The following is a 27,216-nucleotide window of genomic DNA, read 5'->3' on the forward strand; positions in this document are numbered from 1 at the left end:
TGATCTTATTGAAGTTCTACTTCAGTTTGGTTATTACATCCATCATGTTACCATTTATTGTTGTTCTAGGTTGCAGTGAGTGAAGAGGAACAACAGAACTTTCAGAACTAATTTCAGGACAAGTTAAATATAGAGTCAATGTGAGTGCATCAACTTCCACTCTTACAACCATGACATGTAAAACTGAGCAGAGTGTAGTGCAACAAATCTGTGCTGTAGTTTCGTTTCAAGGTTATGTAACACAGAATGGAACTGATGGTAATAGTAGTGTGAGCCATTTGCTTTAAACATGGTAAATTCTTCAGCCGCCATCCATCATAAAACAAAGTCTTCCCAATCTTTCCTGTGTGGTGGTGGGGACAGGAACAAAATGAAGATTCGACAAAATTCTATTCTGGAATTCACTACACTGATTCTAGCATTGTTTCTGCAAAAGTGCCAATGTATATGACATTTAGAGGGTAGCACAAGCAATACTCCAGACTCCCACTTCTCATACGAGAGACTGAACAAGTCATCCTACAGAAGACAATACATATTGAAAACCATGATGGGCCATTGATCTGCAAGGAAAAGTCAGCTGGGTGTCACATGATGGGTAGATGGAGCCAGAGCAGGTTTTTAAATTCTTGTTTTAATGATGGTTTAACAATGACCTGTAAAAAATAGATACACAGAGCACTGTGTTTATGGCAAGTTTTTAAAAAATTTATTTTTCAGAATACTTTTCAAATACAAATGACACAATCCATTCAGAAAGTATGACAAACACAAGAAATGAATACTGGAGAGGATATTATGCTTTAACACACTGTAGCAGTATTCATTTTAACAGTCAGAATCTTATCTTCCCTAAAATCTCTGGGCATACTGCATAGCTACCACCACTACAACCCAGCAATATACCTTATCAGGGAACCTCCAAAACGTTTTCTATTTCACATACAGTGCCTTCCATTTACTCCACATAGGCTTAACGTACGCAAACAAAATACAGTAATTTGTCATAATAGATGGCAACAAATTTACACTGCCTGCTCTTTGTCACAAACAAGGAGTATACATCACAGGTGATAGAACACGGTCTTCGTTTGCAGTGTTTATTTGTCTTCACACTGGGGGTAAAATGGGAACGCCTTCTTTGTCTACTGCATTTTTCAAGTGCATTGGGAGCTGCTGAATTGTAACCCAAATTAATTACATGTCAGTTTGTAATATGATGGAACAACTCAAGACCACCTCCTGGTTAAGTGCTGGGAAATACTTAATTCTTCCTAACGACTGAACTAGAGCCGTGATTTTTCCCCCTTTAGGGCTTCTACCCCGGTTACAAACCATTATTCTTGTTCCTTTGGAATTTTGAGCTCATGTTTTCCAGACAAGAGACCCTTTTCCATCTACCAACATACCAAGCAGAGATTCTACAAAGCAACCCGTAATGGTAATGCCAAGCGTTTCTCATTTCCAACTGAAAAGCTTGAAGCATCCATCAAAATATGATCATACAAAATTAACAGATGGAGGCTGCAATCCTTTGTACACTTACCTGGGAGTCAGTCCCACTGTACTCAATGAGTCTTACATCTGAGTCGACATACACAAGATTACACTGTTAATCTTTAATCCAGATTTAATGATTTGCACTACATATGGTTTAAAATCTCTCTCAAAACACAAGACTATGTAAAACAATTTAATGGTTAGGTTCTCGTGAGATTAACACAATGCTTGAGTTCCAAGCTGACTCGTTTTTAGCTTAACAACTTTCTTTGGTATCAGGCTTCCCTAAGGCAATGTTTGATTTTTAACTAACATCAAAGTTTGACTTGACAGTGTCCCATATAAAAATGGTGTTCATTTCTTGAAGTCCCCAAAATATAGGCTCCCATTTTGTGGGACATAATTCTTTGGGTAACTGAAGTTGAATACAATAGCATAATAAAGTCATTTTCATACATTTGCAAGACACAAGAAGTGGCACTCTCGGGAATTTAAGGTGACAGTCCATTGTTAACAAAAACTACAAGTTCTCCTAAAGCCCAAGTGACCGTCTTCAAAGCTACAGAACACAAATGAAAAAAATAATGTTTAACAGGGCAACAAACTGCTTTAGCAGATCTTACAAATTCAGGAGAACAATCTCAGTTTGATGCAAAAGCTTATGCCACTCAACCACTTTAGCAATGGGATAAGAAAAATGTATTAAACTGTACATGTAATATGAGGTCAGAAGAGATTGCTAGTGCTATGGAGGTTAGGAATGCAACTGAAAATGGTTTTACTCAGCAATTTGAATAATTAAAGTGGGGGAGGGAATAGAAATGAACAAAAACAAAGAAAACAAAGAATTAGCACAGATTTGAAATCACACCACAAAATGTACTATCTGGACAGTAGCTTTTTTTGAGGAATATTTCTAATATAGCAGGACAATGCCACATAGTTGAATTTTGCATAGCAGCTCATGTGGAAACCTGAAGAATCGCTGGTGAAGTCTGCAGCATTCATGGAAAGTGATGGGTGAAAAGAGGTAATGTCTGCTAATAGTTCAGAAACTAAAGAAGTTCCAGGCATGTACACAATTAGGCTTTTTTACTACAAAAGTAGACAAAGCCATGAGTGAACCATAGGCAAAACTCACATCACTGTTATGATGCTTCCGCAAACATAAGCTGGTATTTGATCAGGTAATCCACAGCACCTCCTCTGTATGTGGCATTAAAAGCAGTATGGTGTTAAGTTTTTTTGAGTCACACTTTAAGGTATCGTTATAATTAAAGAAAATAAAGTTGTGAATGTAAGATTTATGAGGAAATATAACAAACTGGTAAGTCCCATGATAGCTGGGATAGTTTCCTAAATGAGGTCCTAACCACTTTCTGGAACAGTCAAATAGTAGAAGTGTCCAAATCCTACACTGCTGATTAATATGGAAAACTCACAAGTGCCTTTCCTAAAACAATAGCTAGAGAGACCTGTCACCTTCTTCCTTCCCTCGTTAAACAGAAAAACTAGTTAAAATTATAAGAGACATACTTGACACAACTGAAATGAGAACAATCTAGTAGTGCACAGTAAGAACATGCAGTTTCACCTAGCAATGTTTAATGGCATTTTAACTGAATCTCTTTTTAAAAAGAAAAAAGAAAACATCGCAGGTGATATTTTGATATCAAAACAGTGCCAGAAAAAAACATGATACATTATAAGATGCAGACAGTAAAGCTGATTAAAAAGTGACAAATTTAGAACATAGTATTTTCATTTCAGCTATCAGAAACAAAACCAGCTCAATGGTTCCATTCTACTGTATGACAAATACTGAGTAACAAAATTTCTGTTTTTTAAAAAATACATATTAAAGTAAATATTTTCCTTCAAGGAAAATGAGTTACTATAAATAAATTACAATACAGTGAATTTGCCTGAACTCACGTTGTTTCTGTCTTCCAGCCTTTTAAGTCAAATAAAACAGCATAAAAACAGTACATAACTCTAACAGGATAGTTGATTTTTTTTTTAATATAAAATAAGTTGTCTTCCGAGATGTCAATTTCACAACAAGGAAAAACCAAGCCTTGCTGCAGTCACTATTATAATATATATAGATGTATATATTTATATATGTTTTTGTTTACTTTATTATTATTTTTTTACAAAATGTGTATATTAATAGTCTTTGCACAACGATTTTAAAAAATAAACTTAACTAGTTTAATAACTTCATTTTAAACAGGCAGATAAATACTTCATGTTTACAAAGCAACATGTTAAACATCATCAGCCGGCAGAGGAGGTATGTTGATCCTTGGCCTTGTGAAGAATGCTATTTTCTCCCTGCAATTGGTAAGGGAAAATATTACACAGATATTTAAGCATCTACTTTTGCTGCTTGTGAGTTCCATATTAGAGCAGATTTAAGCACCACTTTTAAAACTGGGCATTTCAAGAAACTAAAGCAAAGTAGTATAACAAATAACACCCAAGTTCAAATTGTTTAACTGAATACTTCTGAACTACAAATCCTTTTGGCAGTTTACGTTTTGTGCTGCTAAAATGACAACTAAATATTTCCACACTTGTTCATCCTTCCACAGCACCTCCATGAGAGTAATATTTTTAATTTTGATCTACGTTCTCATGTGAAAGGAAACTTTAATATACTTCCATAAATGTAATAAATCAACTGTTTATTTCAGCATGTACATTTTAGTCACCTGTAACATGTTTATTATACATGAATGAAAAGGCAAAGCTACAACTGAAAAATGGCTAAATCTGTAAATGTGACTTCAGTGTTTAAGAGCGGGTGCATCCCAAATGTTCCACGTATTTTTAATTCTTCCAAGTGCTAGCTCTCAGGATCTCTGTATTAAGGGGACCTATCATAAATTGTCTTAGGTCTACTTCTCACTGAGATGGTAAACCTGTGTCTGGGCTAGATCACTTCAGACTGAAAGTCACTACGAAACAAAAATCTCCACATATGAAGCTGGCATGTTAGGAAGAAGACAAGGCTACGCAATAAGTTGTATACTGCCTTTTCAGGGAGCTAACTCATTCTGTCAGTACCAGGATTTACAACTGCACAACGTAACTCCCCCCCCCCCGGCTGTGCCACCCCGCAAATATGCTCTAGAGGGTTGGGGGAACCCCAAGAACAGGTTTAGGGGCACATAGAGTGGGGCAGGAGGGGGTAAAAGTTCCATTGTGTAAGTGTAGATCTTTGTGCTGTCGGAACACATTAGTTGGCTACCACCCTCAATTCTATTGAGTCCACCTGAAGTTGGAAGTTGTACAGCCCAGACACAGGTTGATCACCGTAATGAGAACTAGGCCTTAATCTGGAGATCCTGCCGATTCTCTGCTTTTATTTGTTAAATATTTAGACCTCACTTTTTCATTTAAACCCCCACCCCCTATACATACTTGATCACCTTCTGGAGACACAGTTCCATGATTCAAAAATATTTTTTGAATATTTTGAATGTACAAAATGCTAAAGAAAACATCCACTTTTAAAGTGTCTGGCTCTAACACACTAAAACTACTTCTATATATTACTGTTATTCTATATATTACTGTTATCCAGAATGCAAGGCAGATATTAGATTTAGTAATCCCACTTGAAATCAAACTGTAGAAATGTTCAGGAATAAGCAGTGCATAGAGAAGAAACAAACACATAACAACTTGACTGAACATTTCAAGGAATCTGACATCCAGTACATTGGAATACATTTGAAAGGAGTGGGGTAAAACCATATTTAGTTTACACTTTACTTACCGGAAGGTCTGAACCTGAATAGGCTCCTTCTGGTTTTGACCACGTAGTTGGTAAACTTCTTTGGATGCCTTTTTAAGCAATTTTTCTGCTGCTTGTTGTTGACGATGTTCAAATTTGGTCTGCCTTGTCTAAAGAGGATGTATATGAAATAAAAAATAAGTTGTAAGAGGAACACGGGGCTTAGGATAAAAGCTCAGTCTTTTTCCTTGGACTGAAGGAAACCTCATTTGGATGACATCTCCCACTTTCTTCAAAGGCAGGGCTAACCATGCTACCTTGTAAGTCTTTGTGTTGAGAAACTTCCCTAACTTCTACACCACCTGCGTGTGAGGAGAAAAATCCTTCCTTGTACATAACAGGAATATACATTTTAAAATTGTTGTTGTTGTTGTTACATCTTACCCATTCTTCTTTAAAAAGTCCCAGAGCAGGTTACAATAATACAATATTAAGTTAAAATGATTTTTAAATCAGTAGAGTGGATTCTAAATATATATACCTCAGGTGTCAATGGCCACTGTAGAGAAGTGTGTATTCAGCATATAGCAGAAGCTATACCATTATGAGATGGGGAGGGAATTCCATAATTTAGGAGCTGCTACAGAGAAAGCCATCTCCCAGGCTGATATTCCCTACACTTCTGAGGGTGGCAGAACTACCAAGGCTACCCTTCCATTAGTAGAAGGGCCTCCCATAAAACTACCTGTCCCAGGCAGAGTAAGATAACCAACCATTACAGTCTGCTCTGTAACAATTTCACTAGGGCAAAGATCACAATTTTTAAAATGTTTAAAAATTGTGAAGCTCAGTTCCTTATATTGGAGCTTTCTGCATAACATAATACCCTTGAATGCAATAATCTGCAGGCCCCAATGTGCCATACCTGCCTCTCCGCTTCCTTCAGCAAGTTTCGAAATCGTTCATCCCGAAGCACCCAATGAGGCAGATCAGTCTGACCTCTAAGCTGGGCATCCTCCAGGCGCTGCCGCAACTCTCTCAAGATAGATAATTCGTCGTTCAACTGCCTCTGCCTTGTTCTGGATGCCTGGAGATCCAGCTCCAGGTCTAGTGACGTCCTCTCCATAAGGTCAGCCAAAGATGATCTACAGGATTGCTGACATATTAAAACAAAAATGTAATAATAAGTCTCCAATGCAAGCAAGCCTGGGCCTCTCCTCCAACCACAAGATATTGTGCATTCTCCTGAAATGAACCAAAATATTAGGAAGCAATTTGGACCAGTTTAATTGACACAGACATTGCCCCAAAGGGATGACTTCAAACCATGGTTTGAATTTGTGTGGGCATCCTTTTGAAGGAGAAATTCCATCTTCTCATGGTCCACTTTAATCATATTTTGGAGTTATGTCAGCACTGAGAGGAACACGGCTATAGCTAACCTCCTATCCAATGTTATTTAAAACTATGGTTTGAGCTGTGTTTACAAACTATGTTTTTATGAGATTAATCCTGGTTATCTTCCGCTATAATAGTGTTGAAGCCAAATGTAATACTAAGCCATTGTTAAAGCAAAATATGTGATGGAGAAGGGAATTCACATGAGAGGAAACAGATGGGGAGGAGAATACAAACAAGGCAATGTCTTGGTAAACCATGAGCTGCAAGTTGTCATATTACATCTTCACAGTAGTGAACCATAAGAATTCTAAATTTAGTGCTTTAAAAAGCGGCTGATACTTTCTAAAAAGTTAAGAATTGTATTGATCTATGTATTCTTTGCATGTTGGCTTTCCAGTACAGACTTTGTCTAAGCCCCAAGGAAGCTGAGTACAGATTTTTTTAAATCCTGCTGCCAATATTAATCAAGGCTAAATCAGTAAATTCAACAGGAACATATTTAAAATTGATCTAACACTACCAACTATTTTTATAGCTGTCGCTGCAGTGTATGATCATACATGCAACATACATGCCATATCAAACTATTCTTAATAGTATCCCAATGTAGTAAAAAAAACCCCTCAGCTTCCTTCTGTAAAAATGCCTCAGCAATGCAAAGCCCCAAATTTTACAGTCACAACTATACCTGCTTATAACGCAGCGTACGTCTTTCCAAAGTATTTCGGATAAATGGAGACTTTCTTGGCAGAGTAGAACTGTCACTGTCACTACGATATAGCTGATAGAAAAAAAGATACAAAATGGAAATTGATACTTTAATCTTTATTCCGGCAACACAAGTGAGACTTATCCATGTCAGTTCAGGAGAAAAATAATAATCAGCCAACCAGTCAGACTTAAGTGCTGCCTTTGAGCCCGTCCACTGGGGGCCTTAGGTCTTTTTATTTTCACCACCTCCCCTCACCAAAACCCATAGCAATGTTATCTAAAAGGTGCATTTAAGAAAATACAGACATTAAGACATACATTACCATACTCTCAAACAAAAGAATATGGGAACTGAACCTGACAGCACATAAAAAGCAGTTATTGGTCCAGGTTCAAATGCAAGAGCAAATGCTATAGCATTTACAATAATGTTCAATTTTTAAAGTCACAGTTCCAGACTGCTTGTTTAATAACAATTACTACTCACTCGGCAAACATATTGACTTCGTGCACCAGGTGAGAATGTCTGTGAGCGAACGATGGTACTACTACGAACAAAAGCAGACCCACGGGATCGACGGCCAGTTCTGTTTTTATGAAGCAAAGCTGTTTCTTCTGTGTTGGTCTCCTTATCTACCTAAAATAAGAATCGAAATTTCAAGTGTTGCAAAGGCTTATTTTTTCATTCAGCTTATCATACAAGCATTTCCAGTGCTGTATTATTTTTAACACTCGACTGGAAGCCGCCCAGAGTGGCTGGGGAAACTCAGCCAGATGGGCACAATATAAATTATTATTATTATTATTATTATTATTATTATTATTATTATTATTCCAGAGCACGCTAGAGTATAGCTATTTATGGTCCAGCACCATTATAAAAATGGCTTGAGCGTAATGAGTTCCATTATAACAAGTTGCAAATCTTCAGCCAAAACTAAAATAATAATAATAATAATCTATAAATACAACACAGAATCATAAAATTTTTTAACAGATTATCTGTGGCAGTAACGTGCAGGCCAGAACTACCCCAAGAGATCAGGTTAGTTAAAAGGTCTGAACAAACAGGAATATTTACAGGCTTATAAAGCAGCGTCCCATTGTAAGACAAACAAAAGTACTGAAGGTCAAGGGAGAAGAAAATGAGGATGTATCTTGGAAAGATATCACTGACCTAGCCCAGTTAAGGATTAGCAAAAACTGGAGCAGAAAGTGCAATTATTTCTACTTGCCTTTAGAGGTGGAGGCGAGACTTTTTTAGAAGTACACTGCTCTGTTTGAGGTGCAAGCATATGACTGTGTAATGATTCACTGCAGTAAGACTCTGGGTGAGGACTAGTCTGCATACAATTACTACATCCACTGTCAACTGATTCTGCTTGCCAACTTCTGCAGGGGAAAAAATACATCAAGCAATGAAATTTGGTTCCAGTAATTAATTTCACACTGCCCTTTTGCATGTTTAATACAGTGCAAATACTTCCAGAAAACTAGCCCCACATGGCCACTGCTGCTGCTGTTCTATTTTCTTATGAATCTGTGAACACCAGTCCCCCCCAAAAAATTAATGTGAGACACAAGATCAGCAACAATAATATTTAAAAGCTACTTCGGGATGCTCTAGACGCAGTGTAAGTGATTATGTTATGATTCTAGAAGAAGTGTTACATATTTCGGTACCCATTACTGATCCTATCAAGGTTTTGAATTCTTGTAAATTAAATGCCCCCCTTCATGGATCACTGCCTTGCCGTGGCGAAGGGGCTTGAAGAACTCAGAGAAGCTATGAACTACGCCGAGCAGGGCACACAAGATGAACAGGTCATAGTGGAGAGTTTTGACCAAACGTGATCCACCTGGAGGAGGAACCGGCAAGCCACTCCAGTATCCTTGCCAAGAAAACTCCATGGACAAAGACAACAGGCATATAAAAGTTATGACGCTGGAAGATGAGCCCCTCAGGTCGGAAGGCGTCCAACATGCTACTGGGGAAGAGCGGAGGGCAAGTACAAGTAGATCCAGAGCTGATGAAGCGGCTGGGCCAAAGCCGAAAGGACGCTCAGTTGCGGATATGCCTGGAAGCGAAAGGAAAGTCCAATGCTGTAAAGGAAAATATTGCATAGGAACCTGGAATGTAAGAACCATGAACCTGGGTAAGTTGGAGGTGGTCAAAAATGAGATGGCAAGAATAAATATTGACATCCTGGGCATCAGTGAACTAAAATGGACGGGAATGGGCGAATTCAGTTCGGATGACCATCACATCTACTACTGTGGGCAAGAAACCCGTAAAAGAAATGGAGTGGCCCTCATAGTCAACAAAAGAGTGGCGAAAGCTGTACTGGGATGCAATCTCAAAAATGATAGAATGATCTCGATACGAATCCAAGGCAAACCTTTTAACATCACAGTAATCCAAGTTTATGCACCAACCACTGGTGCTGAAGAAACTGAAATAGACCAGTTCTATGAAGACTTACAAGACCTTATAGAAGTGACACCAAAGAAGGATGTTCTTCTCATTATAGGGGATTGGAATGCTAAAGTAGGGAATCAAGAGATAAAAGGAACAACTGGCAAGTTTGGCCTTGGAGATCAAAACGAAGCAGGGCAAAGGCTAATAGAATTCTGTCAAGAGAACAAGCTGGTCATCACAAACACGCTTTTCCAACAACACAAGAGACGACTCTACACATGGACATCACCAGATGGGCAGTATCGAAATCAGATTGATTATATTCTCTGCAGCCAAAGATGGAGAAGCTCTATACAGTCAGCAAAAACAAGACCTGGAGCTGACTGTGGCTCAGATCATCAGCTTCTTATAGCAAAATTCAAGCTTAAACTGAAGAAAGTAGGAAAAACCACTGGGCCGGTAAGATACAATCTAAGTCAAATCCCTTATGAATACACAGTGGAAGTGACGAACAGGTTTAAGGATTTAGATTTGGTGGACAGAGTGCCTGAAGAACTATGGATGGAGGCTCGTAACATTGTACAGGAGGCAGCAACGAAAACCATCCCAATGAAAAGGAAATGCAAGAAAGCAAAGTGGCTGTCCAACGAGGCCTTACAAATAGCGGAGGAGAGAAGGCAAGCAAAATGCGAGGGAGATAGTGAAAGATACAGGAAATTGAATGCAGATTTCCAAAGAATAGCAAGGAGAGACAAGAAGGCCTTCTTAAACGAGCAATGCAAACAAATAGAGGAAAACAACAGAATAGGAAGAACCAGAGATCTGTTCAAGAAAATTGGAGATATGAAAGGAACATTTCATACAAAGATTACCATAATAAAGGACAAAAGTGGTAGGGACCTAACAGAAGCAGAAGACATCAAGAAGAGGTGGCAAGAATACACAGAGGAATTATACCAGAAAGATATGGATGTCTCGTACACCCCAGGTAGTGTGGTTGCTGACCTTGAGCCAGACATCCTGGAAAGTGAAGTCAAATGGGCCTTAGAAAGCACTGCAAATAACAAGGCCAGTGGAAGTGATGGTATTCCAGCTGAACTATTTAAAATTTTAAAAGATGATGCTGTTAAGGTGCTACACTCAATATGCCAGCAAATTTGGAAAACTCAGCAGTGGCCAGAAGATTGGAGAAGATCAGTCTACATCCCAATCCCAAAGAAGGGCAGTGCCAAAGAATGCTCCAACTACCGCACAATTGCACTCATTTCACACGCTAGCAAGGTTATGCTTAAAATTCTACAAGGAAGGCTCAAACAGTATGTGGATCGAGAACTCCCAGAAGTGCAAGCTGGATTTAGAAGAGGCAGAGGAACCAGAGACCAAATTGCAAACATGCGCTGGATTATGGAGAAAGCTAGAGAGTTCCAGAAAGACATCTACTTCTGCTTCATTGACTATGCAAAAGCCTTTGACTGTGTCGACCACAGCAAACTATGGCAAGTTCTTAAAGAAATGGGAGTGCCTGATCACCTCATCTGTCTCCTGAGAAATCTCTATGTGGGACAAGAAGCTACAGTTAGAACTGGATATGGAACAACTGATTGGTTCAAAATTGGGAAAGGCGTACGACAAGGCTGTATTTTGTCTCCCTGCTTATTTAATTTATACGCAGAATACATCATGCGAAAGGCTGGGCTGGATGAATCCCAAGCTGGAATTAAGATTGCCGGAAGAAATATCAACAACCTCAGATATGCAGATGACACAACCTTGATGGCAGAAAGTGAGGAGGAATTAAAGAACCTTTTAATGAGGGTGAAAGAGGAGAGCGCAAAATATGGTCTGAGGCTCAACATCAAAAAAACGAAGATCATGGCCACTGGTCCCATCACCTCCTGGCAAATAGAAGGGGAAGAAATGGAGGCAGTGAGAGATTTTACTTTCTTGGGCTCCATGATCACTGCAGATGGTGACAGCAGCCACGAAATTAAAAGACGCCTGCTTCTTGGGAGAAGGGCAATGACAGGCCTAGACAGCATCTTGAGAAGTAGAGACGTCACCTTGCCAACAAAGGTCCGTATAGTTAAAGCCATGGTTTTCCCAGTAGTGATGTATGGAAGTGAGAGCTGGACCATAAAGAAGGCTGATCGCCGAAGAATTGATGCTTTTGAATTATGGTGCTGGAGAAGACTCTTGAGAGTCCCATGGACTGCAAGAAGATCAAACGCATCCATTCTTAATGAAATCAGCCCTGAGTGCTCACTGGAAGGACAGATCATGAAGCTGAGGCTCCAGTACTTTGGCCACCTCATGAGAAGAGAAGACTCCCTGGAGAAGACACTGATGCTGGGAAAGATGGAGGGCACAAGGAGAAGGGGGCGACAGAGGATGAGATGGTTGGATAGTGTTCTCGAAGCCACAAACATGAGTCTGACCAAACTGCGGGAGGTAGTGGAGGACAGAGGTGCCTGGCGTGCTCTGGTCCATGGGGTCACGAAGAGTCGGACACGACTAAACGACTAAACAACAACAACAAATTAAATGCCATTAAATGCCAAGTTCTGCATACTCAAATCTGAACTAAGAAATATGAAATTGGGTTATGTATGCTCCAATATCATAAAACAGCTAATGCTTACATCTAATAGCTAACGATTACAGATATATGCTGTATAAGATTCGATACATTTAATATCTCAACAGAATCACACATAAATTATTTTAAAAACTTAAGTTCTGTCTTAACCCTTTTGAAAAAGTTACCTCTCTGACACAGCTTCTAGCTGGTCTTCCTTTTGCTCCATCTCTAGAATTTCCTCTTCTGTGTACTCCAGTTTTACTCTCTCCTCTGCTAATTCTCTCTCCACAGCTTCCAGTTGAGCTGTGGTCCTAGCTAAAAGGGCAGTCACAGCATCCTAGAATGGAAATTGAACTTAGAATCAAATGAGAGTCATTTTCTTAGCAGAAAAACTGAAGTCAGCCTTTCGAAGGAACAACAATAATGACTAAGTTCAAACAAAAGCACAAAGTAGTTTTGGTTGGAAATTTCTCTAAAACCAGAGTAGCATTCTGGCTGAATTCAGAATTTTGACATGCTTTCAACCATTTAAATTAGAACTTAAGTACTGTGGTGTGAAGTAGCTCAAATTTTTCACAATAATCCAAACATGGCTAGATAGTTGAATATGGAAAAACACGAGCATGTTTACACATGTGTGCAGTTGTGGTGTGTAATCTATAGATCAATTAAAATGACATACCGTATTTTTTGCTCTATAAGACTCACTTTTTTTCTCCTAAAAAGTAAAGGGAAATGTGTGTGCGTCTTATGGAGCGAATGCAGGCTGCGCGGCTATCCCAGAAGCCAGAACAGCAAGAGGGATCGCTGCTTTCGCTGCGCGGCAATCCCTCTTGCTGTTCTGGCTTCTAAGATTCAGAATATTTTTTTTCTTCTTTTCCTCCTCCAAAAACTAGGTGCGTCTTGTGGTCTGGTGCGTCTTATAGAGCGAAAAATACGGTAATTCTATTGATGAGAATAAGCTCAAATGCAAGTATCTCTCAGCAGATCCAGGTATATCACTGTTTCTGTTTATTGCTATTGTGGTTTCAACCATCATGGCCATAGCAATCACATCATCAGCATCATCTACACTGCTACAGTATTGAAGAAGCACTGACTAAAATATGCCTTTATATGAAAATATACCAAAATACTACTACCTCTACTATTAATATACTACATACAAAAAGGTTAAAAAAGAATAAGACAAAATATAAATTACAATACAAATGGTTGAGAGACCTAATACATTTAAAAGCATCCATATGAATTTTAAATGGTATCACCCAATTAAATCATTGCAAATTAACCCTATTTAGCCTCAGAAAATTTCTCCTCTGAATTCAGGCATATGCTATATGCATTTTGCTCACCCTTAACTTTCAGTATCAAATGTTATAAGAACATCTTTTGTATCACACACAAGGAAACATACAAGAGAAACATGTTCAGAAAAGCTCAGATACAGCCATACCATTTTCATTGTAGCTTTGTTTTCGAAAATCTGAGAAGCATTTTCTTCACATTTTGGTCTGTCTTTTGTCTGCTCACAGTCTGAACCAGTGAATATCTGGATGGGGTACCAGTGAAGTTGCATCTCATTGGAGCTCTCATAGTCAGCTAGGCTAATCTGAGCAATGCCCTGGGAAGACATTGAAGCAAAATGAGTCAATACTCATACAACTAGAGAAAACATTTGCTGTCTACAAGGCTACGTCTTACTATAATACAAAACACTGAAGAAGCAGCTGTGGACCTTTAGTAGGGCATTCTGCAAAGATGCCTTAATTTTTATTTTTATTTGAATACACAGCCTGGATAACTCAGTTGTTTAGAGTAATAACGCCAAGGTTGCATGTTTGATCCCTGTATGGGATAGCTTCATATTCCTGTACTGCAGAGGGTTGGACTAGATCAGGCATGGCCAAACTTGGCCCTCCAGCTGATTTGGGACTACAATTCCCATTATCCCTGCCCACTGGCCCTGCCAGCTAGGGATGATGGGAGTTGTAGTCCCAAAATAGCTGGAGGGCCAAGTTTGGCCATGCCTGGACTAGATGATCCTCAGGGTCCCTTCCAACTCTACAACTCTATGCATCTATGTCCCTTTGCATACAATATACTCTGATATGTTCTAAGAGAGAACAGGAATGTCCTAAAATGAGGATACTGTGTTCATGACCTGTGAAAGGCTTGGGGCTTCACATATTGAGAGAAGGTTTAAGTAAATATACTTGCTATTGTTTGGTAGGCTGTCTCCCAAGCATGTGGGAGAAAAAAGGAGGGAGAGGGAAATAGTTTCACTAACATCTACTTCTAAACTGAATGTTTCCTGTCAGTAAACCAGCAGGGGGCTCTTTCTTAATGCAAAGTTTAGTGTTAGGCCTAAAAAAGACCAGTGAAGTATTGTAATATTTCAGGGAGGAACACCTTAAAAACCAGAAATGTAACCATGCAATCCTGCAGCCACTAGCTCACTCCAGACTGTAAGCCAAACCACGGTTAAGGCAACTTAAATGTTGTTAGACATGATGTTTGAACTGATAAATATTCATGTATGGGGAAAAAGAGGAGCAATTCTGTATTTCCAACAACAGAGCTGAATCAGTTTAAGAAACAGTAATACAATGTGGAACTTTTATTAGCCAGTGGTATGACTATAAACCAGATTTTGTTTTAACAGGCTGAGTATTGTAAATGAACATCCATCATAGCCTAAACCAATGACATCAACAAAAAGGGAATTATCTTGATGATTAGATTAAATCTGAGACACAGGGATATGAGAAAACTGAAACTACTTTTTTCATTTACAATAGTTCGGTTTTCATGTAAAGCTAAGGCAAACTATGGCTTAGAATGAACAATTAAGTGTTCTGGTGCACATTTAGAAAACTGTGTCCAGTTCACTTCTCCCTCAGTCCTACTGCTGTGAGAATAAACCACAAGCCCAGGTGAAGTTTCCAGCAGCACACTTGCTCATTCAACGAAGCCATAGTTTGTTAGGCTTAGTGTTATGCGGGAACCAGACCAAACTCATAACACCTGATTATTATTTTTTTACAAAAAAGGCACCCCTTACCAACAATTCTTCTTGCTGGTGATGGCCAACTGAACAGATATAAAGCTGTAGTGATTTCAGCTTCAAAATATTTGAATGTACAGGAATCTGGAAGACTTCATTCAACACTAAGGGAGTTTGGAATTCCAAAGCTCTGGAGCAGTAAGTGGTTGATGTGCCCGACTCAAGAGATGCTAAGTATATCCTCACATGTCTGAGAACAGGCAAAATAAAAATAAAAGTCATAGCAGGTAAACAGAAGCAGTAAGATATCATTTTAACTTGCTAAATAAAATTGGACGAAACATAATTTTCATTTTTGCATCCCTGATCGCTATACTATTAGTAGGTTAAATTACAACACACTGAAAAACTCTGTAAACCTGTGCATGTGTTACAGCAAGTATCTCAAATTTGTCGAATATCTACATGTGAATACTAAAATGAATTTTATGAAGGTTCAAAAGCATAGACTTCTTAAGCATTCACAAGGGAATGCTGGTGAATAATCTATAGATATACATCAGCATTTCCCAGTTTCCCTGTGTTTGTGAACATTTATCTGGGACTGTCATTGCTTATCAAATATCCTTAACACTGCAAGGCCTGCACCAGTGAGTGTGCCCTCGGCATGGTGCCACAAATGGGCAACTGCACCATCCTGGCACAATCTCCTGCCTGTGGCCAACGCAGCTGCCCCCACATCAGATTCCCAGTACAGTGTGACTGCTTGCAGCCACCATCAGTCACTAACCTCAGTCTCCCCATCCCCACAAATATTTTATCCAGCGGCAACATTTATTATGAAATCCTAGCTGGTTCTTGTCTCTGTTCTGCAGTGGGTGGGTGCCATTTTAGATTCACCAAGGTGAAACTCTGGCATCCCCTAACAGATGCCTGGCCATGCCAATCCCTGATTCCGCCCCCTCTACCGATTCATTGTGACATAAACATAAACTTGTAATTTGATTAATAATATCAGTGTGTTTTACTTTTTGAGTCTGTATATTTTACTGCTTTGCAGTGTTCCTTATTTCTTTCTTTTTTTCTTTCTTTTTTCTTTTTATCATGTTGTGAGAGCTGCTTTGGCTGCTCCATAATGGGACAAAATGGTAGTTTATAAATGTCTTTAATTAAAAATAAATATATTAACATTATTTTTCGTAAGTTTTCTGGAGTTCATCGTGAAGTAAATGGATCACTTTCTATTTTAAACCCCAAGTAAGACAGATGCGTTGTATTCTGATGCTTGAAGGAATGGAAAGCAAGAAATCAGGCCAATGTAGGTATTTCAGCTTACATTTTACAGCCTTCTTTCACAGCAAAGCCTGTGAAGTTCTTGAGCTGCAACACATGGACCAGAAGACACTCAGTCGCACTGTCATGCCTGAAAAAGAAGTTCTCAATTAATTGGTGACCCAATGTGTGGTCTATAGGATACAAAGACAAAACATGTAGAATCACACATGTAGCACAAATGGCTATTTTTATCTTCCAGAAACCCTGGAAGCTTCTTCTTCTTTTAAATAAAATAAAATACAGAAATGATAATAAAAACATACTATATGACTGTATCATAGTGAATTACTGACAGAACCATACTTAGTAATAAAAACTAAGGAAGGTGACAAAAAACACAACATTCCATTCCGTTATCACATCCCAGAGCACATACAACAAAGACATGAAGATCAAGAAAATATTGCTCACATCTTACCATAAATAAAATTGCACATAGGTCTCTTGAAACTTGAAATTCTAGTCAGTTATGAATAAAACCCAACTCTCAATAAACTTATTAGGTGCATGTCCTTATTGGGATATCTTAAGGACTGCCTGATCCCTTATCTTGTGACCCAAACACTGAGATCTCAGGAGTATTCTGTTGGTGGTTCCCCATGGCTCAGATACACAGTTTGGAAATGCTAGAAGCTGTGGGCCCAAGCCTGTAGAACTCTTTCCCAAATGTGATTACATTGGCACCACCCTAACTGAACTTCAGGCACATAATTAAGGCTTTCTTGTTCCAGAAGGTTGGGGGGGGATTGTTTTGTTTTATTGTTTTCATTTTGTGCGTAGTTTGTTTTTATGTATACCGCTTAGAAATGGCGATGGCCTTCCTTTTCAACATCACAATGTATCACTATGTAGCGGTGTTTAGCTAGTGATACATCGCAATGTTGAAAAGCTGGTATCGCCCAACCCTAGTAGAGAAGAACTGGAATACCACACCTTACCAAACATGATCTGGTAATTTTCTCCTCACTTTTGGAGTATTCTCTCTTTGAAATGATGATCTGCCGCAGCTTAGCTGTGCTCCAAAAGTTCAAAATTATTTAACCATTAAGGACGCTGCACACATGGCATACACTTGAATTTTAACAATGAATATTGACCAGAGAAAAGAAAAGAAAAGAAAAGAAAAGAAAAGAAAAGAAAGGAAAAGAAAAGAAAAGACTTACAGAAATCCAACTTGCATTTTGGGCTCTTCATTGCTGACAGCATCACTGTAAAGTGATTCTTCAATATCCTCATTCCTATGTGATAAGAGAAAAAGCAATTTAAAAACTAGCAGTAGAGCTGTATTTTCATTACCACAAATGGCCTGAGCTATTCTGTATGAACAATGCACACTTTACCTACTGCTTATTAAACTTCGTTATTTAGATTATGAACTTCCATCAAAAGTAAGATTTACATTTCAAATGTATTATCAAACTCTATGGGAACCACTGTATGTTAACAAGAGATGGCTACAAGCATACATCTTGTGGTATATTGCCGAAATATACCATAAAAAATTCACCTTAAAAAATAATGAACTATAATTTTATTCTCAGGCATGCAAACCTGGACAGTTTTTTAACCATCACCAAATTTCTAGCTGCCTGGCATATTTTGAGCCCTTCAGAAAAGGGGCTTTAGTTGAATGGTATAGCCCATGTTTTACATGAAGAATGTACCAGATTCAATTCTTGACAATTCCAAGTAGGGCTGGGAAAGGCCTCCAAGTAAACACAGTCACTCCCTACTCATGAGTAACACGCGAATAGCCAAAGCAGATAAAGGCACCAACATTTACCAGTTATTGAAACAAGTATCATAGACAGATACTACAACTAACAGAGAGGCCTTTGTTTTAAAAGGGTGATTCAAAAACAGGTGGGTGTTTAAAACCTGTTTTAAAATCTGCAGCAAAGAGGCCTTGCACACCTCTGAAGGAGGGTGTTCTGTCCTCTGGGAGCCACCACTGAAAAGGCCCTGCTACTCGTGCCTGACAAATGAACTGCCTTCACAGGCAGGCATACGAGGCATGAATCTATGCCCAAGCAAGTTCATATGAGTACATGTGGTTCTTCAAATAACTGTTTAGTGCTTTAAAGGCTAAAACTGGCACTTTGAATTGGACCTTGAAACACAACAGGAACCAGGGGAACTAGTGAAGAATGGTGCAATATGATGTGATTGTCTTATCCTCCTTCCCATGGAGCAACCTAGCTGAAGCGTTGTGTAATAGTTGAGTATATCATCCATGTTATTCAAATTAAAAAGCATTTATTTATTTATTTGATTTATTCCCCTCACCCCTTCCCTCCCAAACATATCTTAACTAGCTTGGGGGGGGGGAGTTTGCAAGACCCTAAACTGTTATGAAGGAAGGAAGGAAGGAAGGAAGGAAGGAAGGAAGGAAGGAAGGAAGGAAGGAAGGAAAGAGCACAATAGTAATCAAGCAGCCAGAGAACCAGGTAAAAAAATCTACCTAACTAAAATGTTTTAAAGAATTAGCCATTAGTCAGTAGTGTATATATAAATAAGACTTTTTACCAAGTGTTTTTTGTTGCTTTTTAAGGGAAGGATGTTAAGCACAGTTCCAATTTACAACACATTTATACAACCTGACCTTTTGCTTAAAGCTTCAAACACGCCACTGTCACTAGCCAGTGAATAATTGGACAGACATGCTGAGACTCGCCTGGCTCTCCTCTCTGACCTTCTAGCACTATCTTCACGTAGGGTCACAGCTACAACATGGGAAAACAGCAAAGACAAGGTTCATTCATACATGATTATTATTATTATTTTGAAGAAGCAAAACTCAATCCATACAAATGTTTTATATATCACTAAGGCACCGTGGTTTATTCAAGTTTTAAGAAAGTGCCCTTAAGAAACAGAAGGCACTTCTTGGCCTGAACTAACACAAGTTAACACTGGAGTCTCATTCATTTTAGCTGATCATTAAATACATTCTCATTTATGTCTAGATGGTGTCACTTACTTCTTCTGTGACGAGGCAAAGACAATACTGTTCATGCAGTTTATTGAAAAAATGAGCAGACAGTTAAGAGACAATGTTGCGAAAACCAGAAGAATATGTTCCATTTTCACTGGTGTAATTCACTGATATTTACTGTGGCCTTCAAGCCATACCATGACTATGCATGTGCTATAGATCAACTTGCTTCAAACAAGATTCAAGCAATCTAATATTACATGTCTTCCTGTTATCAAGCTAATCATAAATTAAACAGGTTATTTAGATACTTGCATAGTGCAGGGTTTATTTTGAAGGTTCTGTGAATATAAATCATACCGTAATTGCTACATACGTTCATGCTTACTAATGGAACCTATAAACCATGGGTTAGATCCAGATTAAGTAAATTGGATTTAGTTCCTACTGAAATAAGAGAGATTTAAGGCAAGTCGTGACTAATTTATCCCATTGGTTTTCATGAAAGCTAAGTGCAAGTAACTTAAGGTAGTAATTGACCTAGTATATACTTTCAAGTCCAAAATAGACTTTTAAAAATAAATAAAGCGGGGGGAGGGGAATAAGATTGGAGCAAAAGCAAACAAATACACAGTTACACTTCATTTTTACTTGGAATTCAACGTATATGAACAGCAATACCATAACAGCTTTGCAGACATAAAGGACTATCAGCAATTATACGTGCACAACAGGCAGGATACATGAGGAGTTGATTTTTCAAATGGAAACTACGAAAATGTTCACTTGAGACAGGATACATACAAATAGAGACAGTTTATTTTTCTCAAAAGTCAGAAAAGTAGGAAAGCAGCTCAAAAGGTGGGCATTTGTTTTATGCAGTTGTTTAGTACACTTATGCCACGCCTTCCTTCAACTTTGACCCTCAAGGTAGATCTGTAGGGTTGCCAGGTGGTCACCATTTTGGGGATTGACCAAACCTGCTTAGTTTCAGCAAGGTAGTTGCAACATGTGCCCTCAAGACTATGCCCTCAGTAAAAAGTAGAAGCTCCAGTACCATTCTTGAATTTTATATACATGCAAAGGTGTTCCAAATAGTGCCTTGAGATGTATATAACTGACTACACGTAGCTTGGCTTGTATCTGTGCTGATAACTATATTAATATATTCATATAAGATACACATGAGATTTAGACATCAGAGTCCTAGGTGAGATTACTAGTTTATGGGCTGTAAATAAACTACCACTAAGCAACTAGTCTATGAGGCTAGTTGGTATACGTCAGCTATGTGTGGCAAGAGAATATACTATGCATTTAATGTATGTATTTACTCAATTGTGTGCAGCACAAGTATGTGCAATCTTAGTGGACCAAGGGAAACCTGCCCTGCAATATTTCATTTAAAACAGTTGCAAGGAGGAGTAGAATGCAGCACCCAAGGAATCAAGGGGGAAGTATCAACAAATCAAAACAATAAATGTCCTTTGCTGTATCTTTTATTATTTTCCCAGTAAGTGTTACCTTTATGTCCCACCACATGATCCTAGTAGACTAACAAGCCCTAGTAATTTCTCTTATGCTTGCAATACTTTACAATTAATCTACACTATTAAGGTTAGCAGCATTTTTTAACCTGGAAACACAATCCCCCTTTTGATCAGTTTCCTGGTGAACTGCCTTGACAATGGAGAACATTATGTTGCATGGACTCACTCCAACCCACCAGAGGAAAGAACAAATCTGATTTTTCCAATCTTTGCAAAGCTCAAAGGAACTGAGGAGAGCTTCACTACCTGAATTTATCTTTCCTATATGGTAATAAAGTTCTGCAAATTTATATAATTTTTACAGAATTGTAATGAAAATTGAAGAAGTGCCTGTGTAGTCACAAAAAGCTGACAGACTAAAAGACTCTTTCACTGACTACTGTACCTTGGAGATCACCAAAAAGAAAAAAGAAAAAGGTATACTGTGCTATATAACAGTAAAAAAATAATAAAGAATCAAGATGCAATATGAAAATGTTGCAAACATGTTATAAATGTTTCAGTTGAAGTTATTTTGCCTGATGCTTTCAAATGAATTAACAAGACAATGCCACTAAAATTAAAGTAGGTGCCACCTATCAGCATGCCTTTTACTAAGTATTAGCAGAAACACAGCTTGACCAAAAAAAAAAAGGGCACAAGATTTGAAATATCATGCAGCAGGCAGACAAAACCTCTGAAATTTAGCATATTATAAAAAGGTAAAGGTAAAGTCTGACAGTTAAGTCCAGTCACAGACAACTCTGGGGTTGCGGCACTCATCTCGCTTTACTGGCCGAGAGAGCCGATGTTTGTCCACAGACTGTTTTTCCGGGTCATGTGGCCAGCATGACTAAGCCGCTTCTGGCGAACCAGAGCAGCACACGGAAACGCCATTTACCTTCCCGCCAGAGCGGTATTTATCTACTTGCACTTTGATGTGCTTTTGAACTGCTAGGTGGGCAGGAGCTGAGACCGAGCAACGGGAGCTCACCCCGGAGCAGCGATTCGAACTGCCGACCTTCTGATCGTCAAGCCCTAGAGGCTCAGCACCACCCGCGTCCCTTAGCATATTATAGTATATAGTAATTATAGTATATAGTATATAGTATATAGTAATAGGAACTTAATTTGACAGTTCAGTGATCTGAAGTCCTTGTATAAAGATATACCCACAACCAGTTGTGACATGTCATATAGAGTAATTTGGTTTAATTATCATGAAGCCTGAGACATTAGTTAGTGGACAGAAAAACTACCATCAAGTTAAGTAATTTTAGTTACTAAAACTGTAGAAAGAGATTCACCAAGCAGTAAGAATGTGTGGTTACTTTAATAGCTTTTAAAGTATTGCTATTTTTGGGGTTTAAAATACTTTTTGATGGCAGTTTTTTAAAAATCCTTCCAAAAATAAGGAAATAGTAAATCCTCACCCACAGTTTACCAGACATGTTGAAGACAGCAATTTAAGCTGCAAACACGGAACATTATTACAGTAGTCAATAGTGGCTATTAAATAGAAAATAATTCAGTTAATACTGCAGCAACATGAATGGGCTATAATGGTTACAGATATGAATTTTTGGGGATGAAATCAAGGAGCGCATATTCCACCCTCCCAACATGCACGCAATACAGAACAAAAACAAACAAACAAACAACACACAAACACACACACTGGGCTTTACAGGCAGGAAGAAAAAAACCCACCACAAGAAGAAATTCTAAGTTCACTTACAGCAAATTTTTCTGTTGTGCCACGTGAGAAACAAAATACAAGAATAATTTAAGTAAATAGTGAAATCAGTTGGACAAACCTGTAATTTTTGTTAAAAATGAACCATTATTTAAGAACAAACTGAAACTGTGATTCAAGAAAATAGCCGGCATTGGGGTGGGAAGTTTAAATTCAATAATGCTTTCCAAAGCTTGTTATTTGGATCTTAACAGTCCAGGGTAAAAACAATACCAAAACAAACAAACAAACAAACAAGCCTATGGCTTATGCTCTTTACCTTATCAAATGCAGCCTTTTTGCACAGCAAGGTGTCAATACCAGATGCTTTAGGGGCCGCATAAATCTGTGCTGGAGTAAGATTCCTAACTTTGCTTGGCCTGCAGAGAGTGAACTCCTGGTATAAACTAAACCTTACTTGGCTAGGCCACGTAGCAGCGATAAAAATGTCCCTTTTGTTGCACTTCCTCTTCCTGACATTTCCATCCATTGTTGGCAAAAAACTTTGAATGGTAGTAAAAAATCCAAAGTGAACTGAACAACACTTTACTAGTATAAAAAGAGGGGTCCTGGGAGCCCTTAATCTCAAACTGCACTATGAAACATGCCAAGTTAAACAATTTGTTCATACAAATAATAAAGGGGGATTAGGCAGTTATTAAATTAGATCACTACTGGCAGCACCATATAAAGGTAAAAAGGTAAAGGGGACCCCTGACCATTAGGTCCAGGCGTGACTCTGGGGTTGCGGCACTCATCTTACTTTATTGGCCAAGGGAGCCGGCGTACAGCTTCCGGGTCATGTGGCCAGCATGACTAAGCCGCTTCTGGCGAACCAGAGCAGTGCACAGAAACGCTGTTTACCTTCCCGCTGGAGCGGTACCTGTTTATCTACTTGCACTTTGACGTGCTTTCAAACTGCTAGGTTGGCAGGAGCAGGGACTGAGCAACGGGATCTCACACCGTTGCGGGGATTCGCACCGCCGACCTTCTGATCGGCAAGTGCTAGGCTCTGTGGTTTAACCCACAGCGCCACCCGCGTCCGGGCAGCATCATATAGGTCTTTCTTTTTTGGGGGTAGGGGGAATGCTACAGGAAGGCTGTGGCAAACAGAGAACCCTTTTTTTGTGGGCAAAGCTTGGGGGGGGGAAATGGCTACATATTTCAGTAACTCCACTCTTACCTTTCCTAGACTAGCCCCAGGTGTGGACAAGTGCGGGCAGCATAGGAAATAGAAACCAAAGGGGAATACAGGATATGAGGGGCTTTTTTGGAAAATGGACATATATTGTCCAAGAGCAGTTTATGGCCAAATTAAGTGCAATACAAGCTAATTGGCTGCAGCAAATGCAAGTTTAAACATTTGACCAAAACCAGATAAGGCTGGAGGAAGTCCCCAGAAGCCTGACATTCTTTGAATGCATCTGTGTCAATAGAGAGACTAATTTGACTGGACAACCTTCAGAATGTATGTCACTATTTATGCTGAAGAATTGGTAGCCTAGTGTAGATCATAGCTCTAGCAGAAAGCTAAAGCATAAGAATTGAGAACTGAGGGGAGCAAAATAGGAAGATACTTTATAGCTAAATGGAGCCACCTTATTAACACTAGTGGCTTGACAAGGTGGAATAGTCAAGCCACCAAAAAACATTATGGAAGAATTCACTACCATGGTATATCTGGTTTTGAATTTCATGATTTATGGATGGATACTGGTTCAGGAAAGAGGACTATATGCTGACTATATGCTCTGGCCTGACTATATGCATGTTAGACATGCGCCAAGTTGTATTGTTAATCCTTAATTTGCCGTTTTCGATTGGAATGATACTATGTAGATGTGTATGTACGTTTAACTGAGAACTCTGTAAACAATGATAATTGAGGGGATTCCAACGTATACAAAGTACCGTATGTTTCGCTCTATAGGACGCACTTTTTCCCCTCCAAAAATTAAGGGGAAATGTGTGTGCGTCCTATAGAGCGAATGCAGGCTGCGTGGCTAAGCCCAAAGCCAGAACAGGGAGACAGAGCGCTGCGGAGCGCTCCATCTCGCTGTTCTAGCTTGGGGATGGCTGCGCGCAAAGCCTCTGCAGGGCAGCGGGGTGCCTTCACCCAGCTGTCCTGCAGAGGCTAGAAAGGCTGTTCCCAAGCCAGAACAGCGAGAAGGATAGGTCCGTCTCGCTGCTCTAGCTTGGGGACGGCTGCGCGCACAGCCTCTCCAGGGCAGCGGGGCGCTGCGCTCCAAAGGCTTCAGGGATCTTTGAGGCTGGCGGTGGGGGAAAGCAGCGCTTCCCCCCACCGCCAGCCCCACAAGCTCTGGTGAATGTATCTTGAACGCACCTTGTTTTAGAGGGGGAGAACAAGAAAATTTTTTTTTTTACCCTGTTCTCACACCTATGGTCCAGTGCGTCCTATAGAGCGAAAAATATGGGGTACATGGGGGGAAATGGTAACTGAAAAAAATAATAAGATAAAATAGAACTAGAAAATAGGATTGCGTGTTTAAAGTGGACCACAAAAGGATGAATCAGGATGATAGTTCACCAGCGTGTGTGAAATGTTTTTACTATGAGATGCAGCAGCGAAGATCATAGAAGAGGCAATAACCTGGATGTGCACAGAAGACTTGGAATCAAAGATGGCTATCACAAGAATGCAGACTTGGAACTGAGGAGTAGAATCTACATGTATTCCAAGTGTACTCATGTGGAAATATTAGGCTCTGCATTTATTACATACAATTTTATTCAGCTCTAGAAATAATGCAATATTGAAAAGAATATAGGGAAGACCTACAACAGGCAAGACTTGATGAGATTTTAGAAAGTATTCAGTTGAATGCACTTTAAAACTGTGCGTATTGAATAAACTGGTAAGCAAAGTTTCCACTTGCAGAAAGGTTTCTAATTGAACACTATTATAAAAAAGTCCAACTTTTGTGGTAATACCAACATGCAAAGAAATACTGTGCGAGACTTGCATGTGTGATCCTGCCCTCAACCCTGGTTTACCCCTTCAGTCAAACACAGGTTTAATTTTATTTGGATTTGGGCTGCTATTCACTTTGCTGTGAAGACGAAAGACCCTAATTACATGAAAAACACTTTGAAAAACCATTATTTCAAGATCTGAAAGACAAGGCTTGACAGAAGTTTTTCAAGGATGACTTTGATAGGTATTCTGCGTCATGGCCAGTCCCCTTGTGGTCCTCTCTTCCAGTACATGAATCCGGAAGATTTAAAACTGTCAAATTCATAACAAGGCACCATGGAGTAAAAAAAATTGCTGCTTTGAAGACCAAGCAACAACAATTTGCCTTCCTCCAAACATATTACCGTAATTCCATGTTAATTAACAAGTTTTATAGCAGGAACACTAACTGATCAGATTTCACTAATGCTTTTTTCCATATTCATAGAGAAAAACACAAATTAGTTACAGCAAAATAAAGGGCAGTTTTGAGATTGCTGTATAAATATATTCACAAACCACCTAGGCAACTTAATTAGTTTCATTAATTCCTGCCACTGCAGTTATTTAAACTTACGAAACTCACTTATGGCATAAGCATATCATGCATTTTAGGGTTTTGAGAACCAACCAAACAAAAGGTTGAAAGCCAAAAACTTACCTCCAGAGGTTGGAACATTTGTCAGCTGCAGTCCTGCTTCTCGAAGTCCTTCACTGCCTGTAGAATATTCAAGAGCCTTGGATGAAACAGTTTCTTGTGCTTTGTCTTCACCCAAAATAGAGGCCTGAGCTCTGAGCATTTCTAAGGCACCTGTTCCCATCATTTCCTCATATCCTTCTGACCGCTGGGCCAATGGAGAATCCCGAGAAGGAGGTAGGAAGGGGGTATCCAGGGGGGAACTTGGTGGCGACAGTGAGGACAGAGAAGACCGTGAGGACAGAGATGCTAAAGATAAAGGGGTGTCCAATGATCTCCTTTGCTTACTGCAGCTAGAATGTCCAATAGTTTCAATATACTGTACATCTTTACTGTGAGAATCAACAGGAACTGGGTCATATCGCATAAGCTGCCCATACTCTGTAGCACTGTCCGATTTCTCATATTGAGGAACACCATAGATGTCTGTGAAGCTGACAGAACTGAGAGAGCCCCTGCTGGACGCCAAAGATCCACGGCTGGATGCCAATGACCCCCGACTACTTCCAGATGATATTGTTAGTGTGCTGGCAGACAAGCTAGAAGACAAAAATGCATTTGTAAATATCTGCACAAATGCTAAACACAATGGGTTGGTTCAGACAGCCCTTGGCACACAAGCTCCTTTGTTCCTGGCCTCCCACACCTCT

General features: G+C 39.2%; 1 protein-coding gene across 6 annotated transcripts in view; it reads right to left on the reverse strand.

The window, feature by feature from the left end:
- Positions 1–686: 686 nt before the first annotated feature.
- Positions 687–27,216, reverse strand: part of WWC3 (WWC family member 3) — a 62,412-nt gene continuing 35,882 nt past the window's right edge. For 4 of the 6 annotated variants that reach the window (XM_053387251.1, XM_053387249.1, XM_053387254.1 and 1 more), the window contains 13 exons: positions 26,531–27,105; positions 19,299–19,419; positions 17,860–17,934; positions 16,698–16,784; positions 15,419–15,611; positions 13,811–13,978; positions 12,540–12,691; positions 8,593–8,749; positions 7,845–7,994; positions 7,335–7,427; positions 6,171–6,401; positions 5,288–5,415; positions 687–3,837 (listed from right to left, as the gene is read on the reverse strand). In XM_053387251.1, the coding sequence (XP_053243226.1) occupies positions 3,771–3,837; positions 5,288–5,415; positions 6,171–6,401; positions 7,335–7,427; positions 7,845–7,994; positions 8,593–8,749; positions 12,540–12,691; positions 13,811–13,978; positions 15,419–15,611; positions 16,698–16,784; positions 17,860–17,934; positions 19,299–19,419; positions 26,531–27,105 (2,197 nt within the window). In that variant the 3' untranslated portion in view covers positions 687–3,770. Of the gene's footprint in view, positions 3,838–5,287; positions 5,416–6,170; positions 6,402–7,334; positions 7,428–7,844; positions 7,995–8,588; positions 8,750–12,539; positions 12,692–13,810; positions 13,979–15,418; positions 15,612–16,697; positions 16,785–17,859; positions 17,935–19,298; positions 19,420–26,530; positions 27,106–27,216 lie in introns of all 6 variants that reach the window. The other 2 variants (XM_053387250.1, XM_053387252.1) reach the window with 2 other exon arrangements.

The sequence above is a fragment of the Podarcis raffonei genome, chromosome 4 (assembly GCF_027172205.1).
Source record: "Podarcis raffonei isolate rPodRaf1 chromosome 4, rPodRaf1.pri, whole genome shotgun sequence".
Lineage (NCBI taxonomy): Eukaryota > Metazoa > Chordata > Lepidosauria > Squamata > Lacertidae > Podarcis > Podarcis raffonei.